Consider the following 15,839-nt stretch of genomic DNA (forward strand, 5'->3'; position numbering starts at 1 on the left):
TTATACAGTTTTCCTAATTGTAATAAATGAATAAAATTACTAAGTACTTGAAACCTAATCAAATTTAATTTATTAAAGTGAGCATGAAAGAATGTCTATTTTATTCTGTAGTAAAAGTAGATTGTTTTAAATTTTGTTTGAATTAGTATTAAGAATCCAAGATATTTAAATGAAAAAGTAATTAATATTAATTTATTTTCTATTTTTTAAAAATTATCTTTTGATTCTATAGCTTTAAGCAAAGATTTCCACTTTACACTTTATAATTCTGTGTATATCATCTATAATGATTTAATCAAATTAAAATGTATGTAGAATACATGCAAGATTTCGTATTAAGATATAAAACTGTATGATGATAAACATTAATATCACATTAGTTTGATATTATTGTTAAGTAACATATACTAAACTCAAAAGAAATTGTTGAAATTCCAGAGAAGATTTTTCTGTTAATTCATTTGGTATTCTGCTTTTATATGATTAAATTTTCTATTGCAGAACAATACCATTGTTATTAATGTTGAATGTTATTCTAATTATAACAATTTTTTTAATAAAAAGTCAAATTTTTAAGCATTAATCATTTGTGTAGCTACACAATCTGTTTAATTACCTATCTTACACTTCATTACAACCGTAGTATATTATTTTCATTTAACTGTTATTATGATACACTATGGTATTTGTTTTGATAGTTTAGTTGTTCTAATGGTCAGAGAGGGATCATCGGTTTCCCTTCAGGATTGGCTCTCGATATCCCTATTTATCGATTTATTTGGAGGAAATGATTTCTGTCGATTGCATCGTCAATTTTTCCATTCTTTTTCTATACTTGACGTTTGTCTACTTCGTCAAGATATTTCACATAACTCTAAGAAAAATTCATCAATTTTGTTGGCGCAATCAACTTCTATTTCTTTTATTCCTTTCAACTGAAAGTTGCAATATTTAGGCTTTTTGTTCTTGTAATTAATTTTTGTTTTTCGTAAATTCATAATAATCGAATTTCTTTCCTTCATCTTTCCTAAATTTGTATAGTATAACTCTACTTCGAAATAGCTTTTTTTTCTTGTAATACTCCCATTTACTTGGTATCTCCGACTTAATATACAGAAGTTTTCCTTAGTAACACTTTTTCTTTGTTTTAATTTTAATGTGCAACCTTAATCGTTTCATTAATTTGTTTATAGTAAGTTATCTGAAAGTTTTTACTTTATTCTCAGTGATATGTACTTTTTCGTATCAAAAATAATTTATTATATTCTATACTTTTTTCATTATTTTTTTTTACTTTTGAAATTCTTAATGGACTGGTTTATTTAATTATGATTATCGTTAATAATGATTTCTTCTTTATCATCAAAACAAATTTCTTCTTTTTCATAGCTAAAAATATTATCAAAAGATATTTATATAATATTATTTTCATTGTCTCGTGAGAATTGATAAGAAGTCTTGTTTCCATTATAAAAATGTTTTTCTTAACTTTTGGGAACAGTTTTTATTTTTCGATTATATATCTTCAGGTCTTTATCAAAGAAAAAAACATGGAGTTTATTATGCCTCTTACTAGTATAAAATTTTTCTTAATGTAAAGATGTTCTGTTTATCAAAATATGTCTTAAAATTACATAATTTTTCAGTTTTCTTCAATTTATATTTTAAATCTAAGTAGAGTTGTACATAAAATAAAGAATCTTCCATATATTTTTCTTAATTAATTTTTATTTTTTTAAGACAGAAGTGTATTTTTAGTATTAAAAATTGTTAATTCTTGAATTCCTTTCTTAAGATAGTTGAAAATACAGTTTTAAGCAAAGTTTTACGTCAAACAAAAGTAATAATTTCTGAATCTACAATTTTAAAGAAATGCGGGTATCTAAAGATGTTAGAAGTTTTTGTATCTGAAAAAAAGCATTAAAGTATTCAATATTTGATATCGTTGTTTTAAAGAAATTCAGATAATTTTTACAGTAAAACTTAAAAACTTTTCTATAGTTATTTCTTCAGTAATTGCTTATTATACATTAATATTAAATTGAATTACTGTATATTTTAAAACGTTGTTCGTGTTTTAATATTTAAATTAAATTAGCTAATTTTTACAGCAACATATTTATCACTTCTCACTACGTATAAAATAAAAAGGAATTCATTTTACTGCTTGACTGAGCGGAAGAGGTTTTAACTTCTTTGATAAAGATATTCTTTCAATCCACGTAGTAAGAAATTCCACTCGAAAAGTACAAATAAGGATGAAAAGAATTGTAAAAAGATACCGAATTTCTCTCTAAAGTCAAAAAAGGAAAAAATTCGACTATCGTACTTAGTCAATACACTATCTCCTGTTCATCCTCTCTACCCATAAACATAAAACAAAACGAAATACATTGAATTCTTTACTAGATTCAACATACGTGTACTAACAGAGTTGACCATTTTCTTTTCTTTTATTTTAAAATCTTTTCATAAATTAAGGCAATTTATAAAATTCATTGCTATGTACGATAGAATTCTGTAAAGTTATATTTATCTTGCTCGTTTCATAAAATTTTCAAAACAAATCATTAATTTAAAAAAAAATTAATAAATATTATTTTACATTTCTAATTATGGTTTACTAACAAACTGTAAATGCATTTTTCATTTTATATTTAAATCTTGCAATTAAAAATATTTAACAAATTAATACTGTGAATTAAAGATGTAATTTTCTCTTTCTTAATTAAAATTTTATTTGATAAATGTGCATTTAAGTTTTATTTTAATAATGCACTTCACTTTTCAAATATTATAAATGATAAAATCGTAAAAAAAATACAAGAAAAATTGTTACATTTTAATTTGACATAATTTTTCTTAAAATAAAGTAACAAAGATTAAGATAGAGTAAGATATCTTTCTGACATTTTCATAATTAGTACATTTACTTTGTGAGATTATATTTAGGAACATCATTATCTATTTACTTAAAATTAACCAAGCATTTGGAAACTTATTTAGAATTTATATGTTAATGAATAAATACGTATATAAATTGGGTTATTTTATAAAACGATTTTTCTATTAAATTATTAATGTAAATAATGTCAATCGTCCGAACTAATTAGTAAATAAATAATATACGAATAATGGAGAATACAAATTAAACGATGTTTGTGTACATTCATCGAAAATTTAAAGGAGTAACTCTCTCTCTCTCTATATATATATATATATATATATATATATATATATATATATATGAGTACTTTTGAATGATTGCCAAACAACATTGATATGAATGCAGAGCAGAGTACATGTTTATATTGAAACAATTTATTGAATGTATTAAGAGAGTTAGAGATATTTTAATAATAAATACTGAGTTATATCTTCGTCTTTTTTTCTGTAAACTTACAATAATCACGGCTTGTTTTTTAATTAAATTGCTTAATCTACCGATTTTCCGACAAAAGAAAAAGTACAAAAAATGTCTTTTAAAATAAAATGGGCAATATTCTTAATGTATTACATTCTGCAAACTGGATTACTCGCAATATTGAAATTCTTTTATGGCAGTTTATTTAACTAAAGAAATATCCACGGGAATTTATCCGGTTGGAATTATTTTACAATACATTGAACAAAAGCTGAATAGAAACTTGTTAATCCTTTAAATAACCAACATTAATGAGAAAATCCTAAAAAACAAAAGAAGCATATTTTCGAAATGAACGTAAGGTCAAAGGCCTTTTAGAAGGCTTTGCAGACAACAAGAGGATTATTGAAATGAACTGTAAAACTCTTAACGTCAATGTTATGTTCGGCTATCTTTATATAGACGATCCATCAAGTTCTTTATTTCACAAACCACACTTGTGACAACACACCGTTGGAATCGTAGAGAAAATTTTAATGAATTTCGACACTCTTGGATAATTTACTGAAGATCATCAATTCTTAGAGAGGAAGCCTTGAAACATATCTAGAAATGATTATCCAAGATTTAATTCCTATAATATCGCAGATAATTACTATATCTCTTTGCATTTCTTAGCGTGCTAGCTTGAATATTTTTCTAAAATATCGAAGGCAGATGTCCAATTCCTCATCAATTATTAAAAGAATGTGTTCTAATGTAAACAGTTCTCTCGCTTCGAGCAAAATGAATATCATTTGTTATAGTACTTGTGTAATTTATTATTCGATCAAGTTTTGAAAATAAAATGCTACTTTTCCATTATAGATTTTTTTAAACCGTTCATTAGAATAATTATTGCCAGTTTTAATTTGCGACTGAATAAATAATTGTTTTCATATTCGTTAATTAAGTTTTTATGGGAATCTTCAATTCCTTCTCTATGAATGTATGCTTTTAATTAAAGAGTTTCGTTATAAAAATCAATTAAAATATCTTTTGTAAGTTCGTAGTAAATTCCAAATCTTCGTTTTTTCGCAATTTTATAAAATTAGTTATTTATGTTATAAAGTTTTCAATTAAGCTTTAATTAAATAAAATAAACAAGGGTAGACGTGTATGTATCCTTGTTGAAGATAAATATCGATTTTGATTTGAGCTTTACTAATTTATCTTACCTTTAAGAAAAATTGCATTCGTTTAGAGTTTAATTTTAAAACTTATTAGTTAATGGCGTAATTTATTATTCTAACATAATTAGAGAAATGAACCAGAAAATCCACCAGTTTAAATTATAAAATGAATAATTGTTAAATTATTATATAGGAATATATCTTTCGACTTTGCACTGTTGAGTGTTAAACCTTCTTTAATTATTCGCATTTTAATACACTATTATAAAATAAAAAACTTTTTTTGTTTTTTAAATTCTTAAGTATTGTATACAATATAAGATAAAAAATTGTTTTCTTGCAGCGACTTAACGCTAATGTCATTTTGTTTAAAATTATGGATAAAGCGCTAGTTATCAACCTAAAAAAAATTTTTAAAAGTTGTTACATAGAAGAAAATTGCTATTTGTGTTATTTTTTTTCTTCTCATAATCTTCAATTAATGGAAAAACTGGATTACAAAAGAAATAAGCTACGATCTATCATTCTCTCTTCATCTATTCTCGTCAAAAGAAAATGGACTCTTGTCATAATGTCCAACGTATGACGGATTAGTGATTTTTCGTGTTTTATGTTTTTAGATCCGACTGGTTCGATTCCTCCCCGCATAACCAATGGAAGGCTTACTGTAGAAACATTTGAAGAAAGAGCAGTGGAACTCCCTTGTGCTGCACAAGGTTATCCTGTGCCTATTTATAGATGGTACAAGAACGAAGATAGTCAGCTTATACCGGTTCATTTAGGGGAAAGAATGTTTCAAATAGATGGAACGCTATTCATTTCAAGAACTATACAGCAAGATAGTGGAAAATACGTATGCGTTGTATCAAATAATGTCGGTGAAGAAAGAACAGAAACAGTTCTTTCTGTTAAAGGTAAAAATAATCGGTTGCATATGTCGATATTTTATTTTTAAAGTAATGATTAATTTTTATATCATTTAAACTTTAAACAATTTACATATATTATATGTAATAAAATTTAAACTAACTCAAAATTTTATTTTGGTGTAAAGAAAAATGACTTTTATAATTTATAAGGTTATAAAACTTTAATAAAACAATCGCTCTTACATATCAAATAATGAAATTTTTAGGAAACATCACAAAATTAAATAATTTACCGTATAATCTTTTTTTTTCTGAAGTTTAAGTAAAGACAGTTTCTAGAATATTAATCTATCTTCGCTCCCTAAGCAATAAATAATAGACACCTTGTCATTTTACAAGATAAATAAGCCGAACTAAATAAAATATTTAGCATATGCCTATGATAAATGTCAAAAGGTATGAAAAATTATCGGTACGTTTAAAATACATCCGTATTTTTACCGAGCTAATGTTTCAGAAACGTCAATAAAATCTCGGAGAAACAAATTACGTAGATACATTATGATGTTAAGTACTCAACATTTACAGGCAACTTGTCAGTCTGGTTACATCCTGATCCTTTAACGGTCGAAGCTGGAAGATCAGTGACTTTCAACTGCTCGATAGCCGGTTATCCAATCAATTCTGTGATCTGGTTAAAAGATCAAAGACATCTGTTACCCAACACCAGAATTCGTCTAATATCTAATCGTTTGTTGCACATCACTTCTGTTCAGAGATCAGACCAAGGAATGTATCAATGTTTTGTATATAACGAATGGCAATCAGCACAAGGAACGGCACAACTAACCTTATCAGGTATTGTGATGTATATTTTACTCTATTGATTTTTATATGTCTTAATATATTTTGCGAATTTTTGAATAAAAGAGATATTTCCGCAAAGAGAAAAAACAGCTCTGATGAAATCTATATATACATTTCTATGCATATAAAAAACATTGTAAATATTTCCGGTTTAATTAAATAATAGGAAATTTGATATATAAAAATAGAACATAATTCATATCCATAAATTAAATATGAATTTTAATACTCTTTAACGATATATTTTTTACATAAAAAAACACGCATTTCTGAGATTAATTCCATAAAATTATCTCAATTCGATAGTAATAGGGTATTAATAGAAAATTTCTTTTAGTGGTGTTTAAATAAAGCATCAAATTCTCTATTATATCTCGCAATAAAATATTTATTGCGTTCAAAATATATTTTATTAACTATAAAGAATCTTTTTCAATCTACGCTTGGTTTATTTTTTCGAAGATTTAGCAAAGTCACGTCTTTTAGTGTTAGCTTGTCACTTGACATAATGTTGAGGTTAGTGTATGTTTTTTGACGTCATTCAGTTAATGTTTGTAACTTTTCATGGTTCATAATGGCCAAGATTCTAACATAAAGCTTCTTGTCACGTCTTATTTTTACAGGCGATTTTTTCCCAATCGTTCGCTTCTCCCTATTCTGCCAATATTAATGATGCATTCTAAAGGGGGGTAGAAAAATTATATCAAAATTATTTCTCCATTTATTATTGATAATAATATTTTACATCACTTTTTTAAAAGAAATCATTTGTTATACTTTTTTTTTCTAAGAGCTATATACGTAAGAACTTATAGCGTTAATTGTATTACACATTTGAAAGATAAATTGAATTTTTACTTACAGAAGATGCTCCACACTTTTCTTTCACTTTTTCTAAGAAGATATTAGCTCCAGGTAGAAGATTGGCTCTTAGATGTACAGCAATTGGAAATCCATTACCAAGAGTAACATGGACACTAGATAACAAAGCAATTCCAGAAAATCACCGTGTGCAATATGGAGACTTTGTTAGTGTATCGAGCGAAGTTGTCAGTTTTGTCAACATTAGCAGCGTTATGAGGGAAGACGGTGGCGTATATCAATGTAAAGCTCAAAATGATGCCGGTTATGTTGTTCACGCTGAAAGAATAGATATCATCGGACCACCTTATATTAGACCAATGGGAAACATTACTGTAGTAGCTAAAGAGACTCTGTTGTATAGATGCCCTGTATCGGGCTATCCAACACCATCTGTGATCTGGAAGAAAGGCAAGTTTGTTTTATAATCTATAAACTTGTTATGTTTAATAACAAAGTAATTTTCGCAGTTTTAATTAATTTAATATTTTAAAAAAATCTCTCATAAAAGCGCGATTTAGTGAATATAACCAAGATTAATGAATGAGCATTTTAGTAAGAAATTTTTAGGTTTATTAATAAAATTATAAATAGAAGAATGTCAAAAACATTTATGTCATTAATTTATATATTGATGCTTAATTATATATTTTAAATAATTTATTATCTTTCAGGAATTGTTAATTTTTTTCTATTAGATGTCATATCCTTGGTTATAATTATTTAACGATTCGATTTCTAAACAATGACCATTAGTCACTGTTGTTAAATATGTTCAAAACATATACTTTGAAAAAAGTATATGCTTTCACATTAATTAATTTAGCAAATACAAATTTTCATTGTTTTTTGTTATTTAATTATTTCTTCATAAAATCATTAGACGTACAGTACACACGTTTTAATAATATTTATACGATAACCAGAATATTACAGAACGTATACTTTAAATATTATTTTTAATAGAAAATTCAACAGTTTTTTTTATTATTTTGAGAGATAAAAAAATAAATATAAAAATCAAAATTTTTTCAGAGAGGAAATTCTAAAAAATCTTTCTAAAGTTTCTAATTAAAACAACAGACTACAGATAGTAACTTTACAGTGAACAAGTTTCTTAACTTCCTCAGCAACTGCAATATATTAATGTAATAGCTTTGTCATCAAGTATTCCACTAAGGCATAAAATAAAGGAAAGCATGCATGAACGAACATCAAAGATGGTATGTAAATATTGCCATAGACAACGTTGATGCCATTGTTGCCTCATGCGAGATTTCAAGCTTTCATTAATAAGATTTTATCTTTGATGGATTATTTGTTCAAAGATGTTTTTGTTAGTTTTATGTAAATGTAAATGAGAAGAGATTTGTTACTTTCAGCAATCTAAAAAAAAAAATCTTTAGGACTAGAATTATACAGAGAGTAATTTCTGCCAGAAAAAGGACAACTAGCTTTTGTACTATGCAGATTAAGAAATTACTTAATTAAAGTAACGCGATGTATTTTAATTTTCTTAATTGTAATTAATGTAAAATATTATATGTCATTTAACTTTTATTAATGAAATGTATTAGGAGTTTTAAGTACTTAAATTTTATATAAAATTTGTAAATTTTTGTTAAAATTTATATCAATTAATTATCATTATTGACGATTATCAATTGGCATATATCGAAATTTATTAATTACATTAATTAAATTATATTAATGAGTCCTTTTTTGAAAAATTCTTGATTTACACGTCATTTCTATGATATATTTTTTTGCTTTTCTTATTATATTTTTTGAACGCAACAATATATTGCAACTAGTCGAAAACATCGCTGACAATATCGATTTTACAAAAGAACAGAAATTGACGAGGAATCGATCCCGGATCCTCCTTGTATCACGTCTTTACAAGACATGTATCAAAAACGATTAACAACTTAAATAGCATACTTAATTACTTTCTAATGATTATGAATGAATTAATTCGATACAGTCTAGACTAGAATTCTATCAGCGATATTCAAAAATATAGAGTTTTATTTATCAATGTGATTTGTATAATTTAATATAGATTATTATTGTAAGAAATATAACAATAAATTAAACTGTTATAAAGTAAATATATCACAGCCAAATACGAAATTTTGTTTATAGTATTCGGAATTTCTACCCAGAAAAATTATTATAATTATTATAAAATCTACAAAGATAAATAATCTTAGAAAAAACGAAATAGAATTCTCCATTATAATTTCATTACCCTTTTATGTATGATGCAAAATTTTCTATTTGATTGACTGCGTATTCAAGCAATTTTAGAAAGCGAAACTACTTAAGGAAAGGAGAAAGTGATTCAAAGAAGGTTAAACTATTGATGAGATTGACTTCGTTAAATTCTAAACTCTTGGGAAGTAAGAAGCGAAAAATGATCGTTTATTATACGGAATAAATTGATAGTTAGTGAAATTAATACGAAATTATTTAAATTTGCAGTCAAAATTTAATTACTGAAATAATTTTAAAAGATCTTAACCTTTAAATTAATGTTAGATGGTTCGGAGAAATAATTCCGCTCTGTAATAACGAACCAACATCGTCAGTTCCTTCGCGAACTTACTCAGTATTGAAAGTATGGAATTTAAAAATATATTAAAAATTACTAAAAAAACTTTTTAAAAAATCCTAAAATATTATCGTAAGATATAGCAGAACAAAATAAATAAATTTTAAAGAGATATTGACCATTTCTACTCTTCATTTTACAGTACTTATGCCACCAACTTCATTAGAATTTTAAAACTTCTTTTACATTTTACTTAAAATTCAAAGTGAAGCCAGATTAAAAAGAAAACAACAAGACTTTAATTTTGTTTAAAAGACTTAAAAAAAGGTTATGTTTTTATTTATTTTAACAGCAAAAATTTAACTTGTTGATATTTGGCACAAGATCAAATTCTATTTAAAACTTTGATGTAGTTTTTTAAGCGACTGAAAAATTGCTATAAATGAACAGATTTATTATAAAACTTTTGGCGTATTTAATGCTTTTGTCTAGAATATAAACTTTTCTAGTCATTATAATTTTAAGTTCCCATAAGATTTATTGTTGAAAAATATTGTTCTAACATAATCTCTGGAAGAAATATATTTTCAGTTGATTATATTTTCTATTAGTAGTTTGATCAGTTTTATGTTTATTTAAAAATGTACCATGGGAGGAATTAATTCTGCTTTTATCAGTAAAATTTATCTTCGATCCTCATTACAGTTAATAATGGAAACTAAATTTGAGAATGTTTGATGGAAGAAAAAACTGTTTTATATACATATCCTAGTTTTATGTTATTATATATTGATTGTCTAATCCATTCGGTAAATGAACCAATCTTATCTTTATTCTCTCATCATTATTTTCTTTTTTTTTTTCATTTGTTTTTCAGGATCTTAAAAACTAGTGGGATAATGCACTTGTTCATACAATAAAATTTTTGTAACTTTTATGCGATAATTTTCTTTTTTTTTGGATGAAATATTTGCATTAAAATTGCACAAAACTTCAACACATAAATAGCATTAATATCATTTGCTTAGCTGTAAAACAATTTGGCCATTTTCTATTAAAATGTACGAATTTTTTTTACAGGATTTATCTCTTTATTCAACTCATATTATGCAATATTATATGAAAATTTTATAAATGTATAAATAAATAATAATTCTAAAAATAATTCATTAGTTTTTTTATATTTACACGAAAATTGTTTTTATAGCTTCCATTAACTATTTACACGAAAAAGATTTTAAATTAAGTGTATTTCTTTAGAATTAAGCGATGTTTATAATTTTGTTTTGTTATAAAATTTAATAAAATATTTAGTAACTAGTTAATTATTTTATCGACTATTTGAAAGAATTATAGAAAGAATAGTTTCAAAATTTCTTTTTCGATTTATCTATTACTTAACGAAAGAGTTGACTTATAACAATTAAATTTGCAATTTTAACTAATCTCCCGCTTAGCAAAGAGGATATTTAATCAATTTAGATCTGCTTTAACAATAAAGAATTTACATATATAAGAAAAAGAATCAAAGTGTCCGTATTTTGATAGATACAGTGAGAATGTTCTTAATAGCACTTGATACATGTATCACAAAATGTTTTTAAATAGCACCTTGTCAGGAAAAAGTCACAGAACATAAATCACTTCAGTAGACTTCTACAATTTTAACTTAAACACTATTCGTTAGTAACAGGTGTTTTCTAGTGCTATTGTTCTCTCTAATGTCTAGAAGAAGCAGTTATGTGATTTGAATTAGCTGCCACTTTTTTCTGTTTTATTATTTTACTGATTATGATTAGTTACTGCTGTTAAATTTAACTTTTTTGCTAATTATCTTTTAAAATTTTAAATTGCAATCACTTAAAAGTGCTTAACGTTTTATCATAATTCAGTACGCTACCCGAATATAAATACTTTTTAATCATTTAAACAATAAATTTTATAGTAGCTCAAGTTATTTTTATTATAAAACCTAAAATAATTCTTAAAATATTGAAGACTTTTCTTAATTTACTAAAAGTATTATATATGTTTCACATATGTTTAGATAAAATTTAAAAAAAGCAATTTATTTCTTATATTATATTTTCTAAATATATTATAAGTAAACAGACATATGGTAGCGATCGTAAAAAATCATAATTACTAACGAATTAAATTTTATTTATAGCTTTATAACTTATTAAATAGTTCTTTATTATTTATAAAATCTTTAAAAATTTATTTTATTGAAAAAATAATGATAACTTTTTTGCTTAATTGCAGACTTCGTTCTAATGTATTAATTAATAATTGATGTTGCAGCGATGTAAAGTTTTTATGAAATACATAATGTAATTCTGATTTGATAATCTTCGTGTAATCCACCATTTAAATATGTCGTTAAAATTAATAATATTTAATTAACTAAGAGGTTTTTTCCTCTACATTCTTATATATCTAATTATATTGAAAGATAACATAGTAATATATTTTATTAATGTTTATATTCCGTAGAGTATTATTAAAAAGTTTATATCAATTTTCATTTTTTATTGAGGATTTCAAAATAAATCTATTTGTATTAAGCTTGTGTTCTGTTTTTTCTTTTTTTATCTTAAAAGGCCCGAAGGATAAAGATAATATAGAAAGACGTAAGGACGTAAATAAATGACTACAGTTTGTGGTCGATTGCTTAGGAAAGAAAAATAGAAGTAAAAATTTCATATAACCGTGTTTATTATCGAAAGATTAGTATTCGAAAGGGTAGAGACATTACTATTTAATCTCTATCATCAAAACTAAAGTAAAAAAAAATTAACAAATAAAAGTTTAGAGAAGTTAAAAGTGTATATTAAAGTACACATTTACATAGCAATAGGTTCTTTACTTATTTACAGAAAAGATAATATCAAGGAAAAAACTTAAAATATTATATTTTTATTATTTTCCTAATCGTTTTAAGAAGAAATGAAATCGAAAATCTGTAATTTGGAATGAGAGTCATGAAAATTCAATTTTCTAAAGTATAAGTAAGAGATTTATAATATTTTCTTACGTTCTGAATTTTCAGATGAGAATTAATATTATGTTAATCCCTAACTGATAAAACTTTTATGTTGCAGTCATCAAACTTTGACTATATGCTTCATGTTTACATAAAAGATGTATTGTGTATGTATATATGCATGTGTATGTAAGTAGATAACACATTACGAAATCATTCTATGAAATGCCGTTGTATTAACATATTCATAACAATAATAGAATAGACAGGAATTACACACATTGTATGTATTAATTTATATATTATTTCTTCTGTTTAGAGAGTATTATTTAAGATTAAGATAATCGTACTGAAATTAGAATTTCTAGTGTTTAATTATTATAAATGTAAAATCGTTAAAGAAATCGTAAATATTTTTATATAAGAAACGTACAAAACTGTGTAAGTTATTTTTTAAAAAATTAAAAATAAACAAAGAATTATGATTCACGACATTCGCTTTGGTTACTTTTTAACTAAAAATATTTTTACAACAATATAAATATTTGAGAAGCGGATGATTCTGTCATATCTTCAACAATATAGAAATACCTCATGAAGAGTGTCTCAAATCTTCGTCTTTGTCATATACACTACTGTTAGCTAGACAGAATGCCTAGACACGCAATTTATACGTCACAATATTGTCCGAAAGAATAATAGTTTCGTCAGTATCGATGAAATGTTTCATCCATCCTTATCTTTGAGTATGATATCCTACTCGTGTTTACATTTTACATTTAACTTAGAAATTCTACAAACTTTACAATTCCATATTTTATTCTTTCACATCTGACAAGTAATGATTGAGTGATATCATGCAAGACCTATACTCCTTTTATCTTGATCAAATGTCTTGTTATAAATCTATTCTCACACGTTTTTGTTTTTTCGAAGAACATTTCATACTTTTTATATCTGCACAACATCATTTTTTACAAATTTCTCTAGAGAAAATAATTAGTTTTTTTTTAAATCTCTGTTAATGAACTGTTTCTCTACGAAACGTAATCAGTTTAAAACTAGAACTTTTTCTTACAGTTTACTATATATTTTCCAATGTTTTTGAGGTTACATTAATGATAAACATATAAAAAAAAAAGAAAAAAAATAGAAAATTGTACCCAATAACTCTTATTTAATATCGCGACTTTACTTTTTCATATTTGGTCAAGAAAGTCTATTACATTTCAATTTGAGTCCTATTTTTAAACGAAAAACAAAAGATAATACTACAATAGCAAGATCGATCAAAGCAACTAGAAGTGGAAACCATGGTTTTTCATTCCCGAAACAAAAGAAGCAAGAAACTAGTTGAAAATGTAGGAAGACAATGCTGATTTGCATGCAATTTATTTTTAAGAAAAATATAAAAAAAAGAAAGAAAGAACAATCTTCAATTGAAGAATTTAAAATGATGATTTTATTCTAACAAATTAACTATTAGTTTGTTTCGACACAAAATTCTTTATATGTAAAGAAACTGTCGAAGTCTTGTGAATCGAAATACCCAACAAACATTACTTTCACATAAATTGGATGCATACATATATTTTTAAATGTCTAAATATCTTTTGTTTATTAAAATATGTGGGAAATTAAAAGAATAAAGAAATAAAATGTAAAATTATAGCCATTTTTTTATATCAGGAGAGAGAGTATACGCTTATATCAGTAATCGATCATGGTGACAATGTATCTAAAAGAAAAAAGAGTGTGTATATATATATAATTCCATACCATTGCTAAAATTTCAGACACGAAACGTTATCTTCAGTGCTGTATAAAATAATACAGATTAATTGAATCAAAGAATAGACACGAGTAAAAACAGAAACCATAAAACTCTTAGAGTCAGCGAACGTTGTAAAAGTAATGAAAAACATTAAAAGCCTCAGAAAAAGATGGCTCGTTGATAGAACGATACGAAGCTATAGATCACTTCAATTCTAAACGATGACAAATAAGTCATATGTGATAGGAACGTTTGAAGAAAGCCAGAACAGTGATTTACGCTAAGCACTCTTAATATCCTCTTAATATCAGAAAAGAAATGATAAACCAGACCTTTCAAACTAACAACTAATTTGTTTACTTTTTTTTCCAAAACCGCAGAATTTTTAAAGGAAATAGAAATGTTTTGAAAGACATATCGGCATGCTTTGAAAATGTTAAAATTTGCAGATATAGCAAAATTTCGATTCGACTTCCACAATAGTATAAGTCGAGTATTGAAAGAAACGTTATGAGTGATTCGTAGTTGACTTTCAGAAAGCTTCTTTTGTTGACTCTATTTGTCATGATAAAATACTTTTAAACTTTAAAAAACTCTAGAATACTAAAAAATATTTATTTATTTCATAAAATGGAATATATATAACCAACTTAGATTTATGTATAAAACCATTTCTTCAGCTAACAATATAAAGGAACCCTTAACAAAAACAAAACCATCCAGTAAATGGACAAAAACTTTAGAAGAATTTAACTCAATATAACTAAACTTGGAATGTTGCAGAAACATGCTATAGTTGATAGCAAGAATTTTAACGAGATTACTGATGCATGTGTTAAATTTAAGTATCTTGTCGAAAATTATGCTTCAGTTAGGAAGATTCTTGCTAAGGGATAGAAACAGCATTGACTTGTAAGTTGAAGGAAACAATGGAATTAAGTTGTGCGCGATGAACGAAAGTAGATTTAAGAGGATTTGAATGCAAATGATCATTTAATAATCGCACAAATATGGAATTTAACCAGACTGATGAATGATATTCTTAAGCTAATAAGTCATTTTATGAGTCAAATCCCTGAGAGAAAAGCGGGTTAGTATATAGTGTTGATGCAATACTATAATTAACACACAGCTTATAAATTTGTTTTAGTTTCATAGTTTTGTTAATTATTATAACTATCTTATTTTTCCAACAAATTTTTAATTCAATATTGACTCTTGTGTATGATAAGACAGGATTTAGCAAGACATATGCTTACGAAAGGGTTCCTCATTCTTTTATGCTTATCAACCCTTTTCACGATTACATTTCATTCACTACTTCCTTTCTATACAGATACAAAATACGAATAAATTACAAACAAGAAAAAATTAACTATAGACTGATGA

General features: G+C 25.3%; 1 protein-coding gene across 1 annotated transcript in view; it reads left to right on the forward strand.

Moving 5' to 3' along the window:
• The window catches only part of LOC136985466 (cell adhesion molecule Dscam1-like), a 112,306-nt gene that overhangs the window by 51,697 nt on the left and 44,770 nt on the right, over nucleotides 1-15,839 (forward strand). Inside the window, exons 5-7 of the mRNA XM_067282755.1 lie at nucleotides 5,157-5,450; nucleotides 5,994-6,263; nucleotides 7,137-7,544. Coding sequence (XP_067138856.1) covers nucleotides 5,157-5,450; nucleotides 5,994-6,263; nucleotides 7,137-7,544 — 972 coding nt within the window. The remainder of the gene's footprint in view (nucleotides 1-5,156; nucleotides 5,451-5,993; nucleotides 6,264-7,136; nucleotides 7,545-15,839) is intronic.

Source organism: Centruroides vittatus, unplaced genomic scaffold (assembly GCF_030686945.1).
Source record: "Centruroides vittatus isolate TY-2023 unplaced genomic scaffold, ASM3068694v2 contig_970, whole genome shotgun sequence".
Lineage (NCBI taxonomy): Eukaryota > Metazoa > Arthropoda > Arachnida > Scorpiones > Buthidae > Centruroides > Centruroides vittatus.